A 7,033-nucleotide genomic window follows, 5' to 3' on the forward strand; every position below is an offset into this window, starting at 1 on the left:
CCCCACTTTTTTTCAAAGGAAATATTTTAGAAATGACTGGAAATCTGTGGCCTCACCAGCTCCCATAAACAGCATGAAAGCCAGAAACAGCAGAACATAATCATGCAGGCCCCCCATTCCTGAAAAAATGGAGGGGTGTTAAAGAAGGCTGCACGTCCTTTTGATTGTAAAGATGCCCCCTACAGGTTTTAGATGGGAGCACAGCACGCTGTGATGGTGTGCCGATGGGACCATTAGCAGGCAGAATGCAGAGCTCCTAAGATCAGTGTTAGGGATCAGCCTGGGTGTACGTGGCTCGGGGGGGCAGGATCAGACACCCTGCGTACTTAGATCCCACTGTATGTGACAGGCTGGGGCCTCGTTATGCGAGGACATGCGTGATATACCATGGGGGGCGGGCTGAGCTGAACAGTTTCAAACTGTGACTAATGGTGCGTTTTGGGGGCGGCGCGCGTACATACCTTCCCCAGGGGACCGGAATTAAGACACGCGACGGGAACATCGTTTATTTAAAAAAAGAAACACAAAAGGCACAATCCAACACCCCAGTGTCCCACACTATCCACACATACAGCTGTGAGTCACCAGAGGGAAATGCGGGAATCACACAGTTAATCACCTTACTGCCTTTGTCTGAACTACGCTTCATTTTTTTTCGCTTTTTTTGTGTATTGAATTAATGCATTGGAACAAAACTGCACAAATAGTCACAATTTACATAAGAATGTGTCCACTTAGAGCTGGCATCGGGGCGAGCCCTGTGCAGAGCTCATTCAGAGTCAGACATACACACGCACACACGGCACACTTACGGCCAGACCCTCCCCAGCTGAAGGGAGCGGAGAACACGGGGACAAACTCTAACTCATCTCTGTCGGCTCCAAGCCTGTGCATTACTGTTCCAGAATGCGCCGGGAACAGTCGTGAGCACAGGAGACACGCCCATTCCTCCACCTGGGACCGATCAGGCTGCAAGAGATGGGACTGGAGGTAGGCGTTGGGGGAGCGTTGGGGGGGGGGGCAGGGGACGCTGTGGAGCACTGGCATGCAGAGCAGGCTTGGTGCGGTGTGGTCTGTGTTTCAGGGTGGGGGCGACTACCATTCAGACCTGGATGACTGATGGTTGCTCCGGCATGTGCTCCCCCCTCACCGAAGAGGCCGAACCCAAACTCAGGTCCGCGCATGTCAGGCCCAGGCTCCCGAACCTGAGCCACTATACCCCCCCCCCCCCCGAATTTGCCAGAACAATGGAGAGCCTTCCGCTGCGGTGTGGCTGCCATTCTGCCGAGCCGCGTTCGCCTTGGGCACCTGCCCCCCCGTCCCCTGCCCCCACCCAACCTCAGGGTGTCTTGCCGGTAAAGGGGCTGCCGTTCCCGACAGAGAGGTGCTAGCAAGCGGCCAATCAGGGGCCATGACCTGCCGAGGGGCCCAATCCGAAACAAGCGAGGGTCACGCCACTAGACAGACTCATACGGGGCTGTGCACGACTGGTGCTTTTACCCAGGGGTGCTAATTTCGTAAATGTGTGCGGCTTCACGTGTGAAGAAGATGAAAGATCAACAGCGACACATATGATCCCTCAGCTGGGGCTGCTAACATGTGGGGGGGGGGGGGGGCGTGCCAGTTCGGGGGCAATTCCCCCATCCCACATCGATGGGGATCCTCCCATCCCATCCCTCATTCCATTCCACCCCCTGCCCCCCACCTCCCAGTTTTCTTCCCATCTTCTCCAGACTAATTTGCCAGTTGCCACAGGGTGATTCCCGCCCCCTCCAGGCCATTCCCATCGCGCCTCCCCGGAGTATCCTTTCGTTTGGACAATGATGTCTTTTTTCCGCCTGCCCCCGTCTTTTCCTCATGCTCGTCTTTCTGCTCAGGCGGAGGGAGATCCTCTTCTTGGCAAATCCGAGAGCTTCTCTCAGAATCACCGTGTGTTTCTCTGGGCTGGATGCTGATCCACATCCCTTGTCGGCTTCTGTCTCAGAACAGGTCCGCCTGGGACTGATAATAATAATGATAGTAATGATACAGAAACAGATGAAATGACGAGGACATTCTCCAGGCCCCACCAGGCAGTAAGAGTGCACCCTGCAGGCAGAGGCTGCGGTTCTGAACCCAATCTGCCTCTTTTCCAGATAACCAACTAGGTCTGCTTTTCTCACGGACTTGACGGGAAGGCTTGCTGCCAAAGCGTCAGGAACCTCCCAGCATGCCTCGCTCCAGGTCTCAGCCTCGCTGTGGAAAGGAGTGGGTCAGAGGGACGCTGCCCATACCACAGCCCACACGGGGCGCTGTCCTCAGTCAGAGGGGGCGGGGGTATTTATCACCTTCTGGCTTGATTATAATCGTGTGCAATTTCAGCAGGTTAACACTGGGGACACGATAGAATCGCTGCTATGGAGGGGGAGCGTTCAAGGGGGGGTGGGGGGGGAGGGCGCCTTCAGGTCCTTAAAAACAAAGAGGAGATCCTTAGACGACTAAATGTCTGTGAGCGGTCAAGAAGCAGGAACGGCGGGGCTCTCCTCGCGACATGTGAAAGGAACTCAGAGCAGACAAAGGAGAGGAGGATGAATAGAGCAGAGAGGAGTGCAGAGGAGCTCAGCGCGGGGCCCTCCCCACCAGCGGACCCGGGGCCGAAGCAAGGGCCCCTCACAGCCTCGCACATGTATGCTGTCCTGCACACATACACACCGCTACTGCCTGAGCTCCTCGACAGCTCACCTCACCTCCCACACATCCAGCAGCATCTCCGCACCTGTACAGCAGAGAGTCTGGCTGGTATAGCACCTCCCCCCCCTCAGCATCCCTGCCCATCTCCCCCCTTCACCTCACCGCTGTCCCGCACTCTACCATGCCCCTCTAAAACACCTCAAAATGAGGCATGTACCGTGAGCCCATTACACACACCCCACTTTATAAAGGTGAGCCCCCCTCCCTCACAGGGCCCTCATGCTCGCATGTCTGACCTCCCCTAGCTGCCCTCCTGCCAAACCCTAATGCTGCTTAAAAGCTGCTCATGCAACAGCAGCAGTAATTTCCACAGGAACGCTGATGTGCTGGCGCTCGCCTGCCTGCCTCTCCTGCACTCGTTCACCTGCCTGCCCGCCTCTCCTGCACTCGCCTGCCTGCCTGCCCCCCCTGTACTCGCCTGCCTCTCCTGCACTCGCCTGCCTCTCTCACGCTCATTCACCTGCCTGCCTTCCTCTCCTGCACTCGCCTGCCTCTCCTGCACTCGCCTGCTTCTCCCGCGCTCGTTCACCTGCCTGCCTGCCTCTCCTGCACTCGCCTGCCTGCCTGCCTCTCCCACGCTCGTTCACTCGCCTGCCTGCCTGCCTCTCCTGCACTCGCCTGCCTGCCTCTCTCACGCTCGTTCACCTGCCTGCCTGCCTCTCCTGCACTTGCCTGCCTGCCTCTTCTGCGCTCGTTCACCTGCCTGCCTGCCTCTCCTGCACTTGCCTGCCTGCCTGCCTGCCTCTCCAAGGCTCGTTCACCTGCCTGCCCGCCTCTCCTGCACTCGCCTGCCTGCCTGCCTCTCCCACGCTCGTTCACCTGCCTGCCTGCCTCTCCTGCCTGCCTCTCTCACGCTCGTTCACCTGCCTGCCTGCCTCTCCTGCACTTGCCTGCCTGCCTCTTCTGCGCTCGTTCACCTGCCTGCCTGCCTCTCCAAGGCTCGTTCACCTGCCTGCCTGCCTCTCCTGCACTCGCCTGCCTGCCCGCCTCTCCTGCACTCGCCGCTCCCCATCTTATTTGCCGAGGCATGGGTTACAGGTGTCAGCGCAGTGCTCACGCCTCTAACAGAAATCAGGAGGGGGCTCTCTTTCTACGCCTCTGCCTCCTACAGCTGACTGGAGTTGGGTGCCCAACATCCTGCGGTCGGGCTCATCAGGTACCTACACACGTGTGTGGGTGGACCATCCTCCATTGCTGCGTCTCCTTTTGGCAGTGTTAGTGGTTATTTACGCCTCTCTGGGCTCCACGCGTCTCTCTCTCTCAGTTCCATGTGCGATCTCTCCCTCTGTCCTCGGGATATGCCTCCCACACGCCCAATACCCACTCCCGTTACATAAAGAGTCCCTCTTCATCACAGCTGTCCTCATCCACGACGACGCACGGCTCACACTGGAGCCCTCGCAGTCATACTAGTGCAACAGAATCAGTTTATTGAGGAGGAATGTAAACACTGGATCGTTTCGGCACTGATTACAGAGGATCATCGGTGGCCAGAGAACAGTGCCCTTCTCAGCTCCCCCCGAAACAACACCTGCAATATGGACCCATAGCTACGGTCCACGTTCAGCCGACCCGGTTCTGCGGTTCGCAGGGCAGATCAGCCTACAGGCTACCTGCTAACCCGGCCTGTCCTTCAGCAGGTTTCGAGGCACCGAATGTCTCCAAGGCACGGACTTAGAGTACACCCCCGTGAAAACGTCCTCGCTCCGAAAACCCGCGGACACTCTGGGAAATAATACACATCCCTCTTGAGGCAAACATACGACCGGCTGTCTGCCTTGCAGACAAAGCAGGTCCACCACCCGTCGCGCCCAGCAGCATCATGGTCTCCACTCACCTTGATATTCCTGTCCAGGGCTGTAAGCACCAGGGTTCCCCACGATCTGCAGCGTGAGTTGCACCTCGGGGCCCCCATCCAGCCCACTGGCACCCCCCAGCTCCGTGTGATGGGTGCACAGGAAGAAGAACGGGTTGAATCGCGGGTAGAACCCTGCGGCAGGGTTGGCGACGTCCACGGCAGCCGTGACACCAAGCACCGCTGCTGCTATGGCCAGCGCCAGCAGGGCGGCGCCCCCGAGAGAGGCCTGCCGCATCCCGGCCGTGGGCAGAGACGAAGGAGGGAGCTAGTGAGCTAGAGAGAGGGAGGGAGAGGAAGAGGTGCACGGGTGGAGTTCACAGGTCCCGGGAGACGGTGAGGTTCTTGAGGTGGAGTTTGGAGCAGAACGAAGGCGCTGAGGAAGACTACCCTGTGCGTAAGAGTGAGCCAGTCTGCTTTGGCCTTTTTCCCTCCCAACACTGACTGGGAGTTGGAGCGCTCGCCTGAGCCGTCCTGCTCGGCTTTTAAATACCTCCCCCACTCCCTTTTCCCCGCCCCCCCCCCCCCACACACACTGGGCTCAGAGACAGCCCCCTCCCATCACACTCCCTCTCTCTCTCTCTCGCACGCGCTCTCCTCCCTCTCCTCTGGAAGTCTGTCACTCCGCGGAGTCTCCCTCCCGCTCCGGCCCGGCTGCCTGCCTCCCCCGCCGGATCCACTGCGCTCTCCAGCCGCCGCTCCTGCCGCTCCCGCTTCCCGCCGCTGCTTTTTCCATGCACCGCGCCTTTTCCCCTGCTTTTGTCTCCCCGAGTCACACCTCCTCGCTCTTCTTCCTGCACTCCCCCCCGCACCCCCATATACGTAGCTGAGCGTGTTCTGCAACTCCCCCCCCTGCGCTCCATATTCCAACTTCTCTTTCAATCAGAGACACACTTCCTCTTCTCTCCACCCTTCCCCTCTGTTCCAGACGACCCCACCATGCTGTTCTCGGAGGTGATAATAAGTTTTCTTTTCCCCCTCCCCCCCTGCCTGGTGTGAGACGACATCTCTCCAAATTCTCTTCCCCCACTCTAAGTCTCTCACTGTCCCTCCCGAACTTCTCCTGATCCCATTTCTCTGCGCCCAAGTGCCTCCCCCCGCAGGGCAACTCCTCTGAGCCTCACACTCAGCCTCCAGAAAACAGACAGCGACCCTAAACCTGGCCGCAAGGTGCACCGGAGAATCAGAGGCCATTCACAGCAGTTCTGCTCCAGAAACCTTCTATGATTTGGGAAAATCTGTGCCCCAGTGAAGCACCTCAGGCACCTAATGCTGAGCCAAAACTATCTAAAATCTAACTGAGCATTTTATAAACAGGCATTTCTCGTGGATCTTTCATTGTCAGGGTATTTCCACTTCGATCCCACCCTTTAATTCAAAGGCTCCTTTCCAAAACGGCCTTGCATGGTTGATACAGTAACAAGTAAACACATTTTCCTGGTGTTTAACATCATGTTTTCTTCAAGTATGGAAGTCCCACCAAAGGAAACTGCATAAAGGGAAAAGAATAAACAAAGCAGGGTCAGCGTGATCTGTGACGCAGGGCGAGCCGGTGACGCCGCCCCATTTGTAAGGATGTTAATGGCATGTTGGATGTAAGCGCCGTTCAGGGTTTGATCCCTTTCTGAAAGGGACGCATTAATTTGATGGTTTTAAGGGAGCAGGGAATTAGTTTAAAGTGGCCTCTCACATGCCGCTCCTGCGGCTTGTAGCAGCACAGAGACGCATTAACTAGAGCTTTTCCACTTTGGGCATTGGCTTGAGCCAGCGACAGGGTCTGTCCGACAGGGACGACTTCTCCACATAGTGATCATGACTCCGGCGGGATAACTAATCAGCCTCTTTTTCGACAAGGCTCTGGCGTGGGACTTAAACAGACCGTCCCAGATCCCTTGTGAAATTTAATTTAAATTTAAGTATTATTTCCATCTCAATTCCTGGCACCTCTCAGCGCCTGGCTGCCTGTCAGGGAGATTTATGAACCAACGTAACGGCATCTTATCATATTTCCTCCTCGTGAACCACTTGACAGACTATTTATTTCTGTCATGCTCCGTGTGTGAATTTCACCATGATCAAGCAGCTGAACGCCATCCCATATTGATCCCCCCCCCCCCCCCATCTTCTTCCACCCCACCCAAATTAACTGCCCGTCTCACAAGGCTGGAGAACATCTTAAACACTCATCCACTTCCAGGCCATCTTAGCCCAAGCCCCCAGGGGAGAAGGGGGGGGGGGGTGCAGAAACAGAGGACCTGCAATGCCCTCTGGGGATCGGCAGGTGGGGGTCTGGCTGTTTGGCACCACCTACAGGTTGGCTGTTTACCAGACATGAGAAGTACCTCCTGCAGATTTGACTGCTACAAGGTTGCACCATGCTGAGACAGCCCCCCAAGAGCAAAGCTCATCACCTGGCAGACTCCAAACTACAACTGAACCATCCCCCTG

General features: G+C 56.9%; 1 protein-coding gene across 3 annotated transcripts in view; it reads right to left on the reverse strand.

Annotated features, from left to right (window-relative positions):
* LOC111851229 (reelin) overlaps positions 1–5,088 on the reverse strand; it is an 87,685-nt gene extending 82,597 nt beyond the window's left edge. For all 3 annotated transcript variants that reach the window (XM_023825938.2, XM_023825937.2, XM_072715087.1), the window contains exon 1: positions 4,568–5,088. In XM_023825938.2, coding sequence (XP_023681706.2) covers positions 4,568–4,823 — 256 coding nt within the window. In that variant the 5' untranslated portion in view covers positions 4,824–5,088. The remainder of the gene's footprint in view (positions 1–4,567) is intronic.
* Between the last annotated feature and the right edge of the window lie 1,945 nt (positions 5,089–7,033).

Source organism: Paramormyrops kingsleyae, chromosome 1 (genome assembly GCF_048594095.1).
Source record: "Paramormyrops kingsleyae isolate MSU_618 chromosome 1, PKINGS_0.4, whole genome shotgun sequence".
Taxonomy (NCBI): Eukaryota; Metazoa; Chordata; class Actinopteri; order Osteoglossiformes; family Mormyridae; genus Paramormyrops; species Paramormyrops kingsleyae.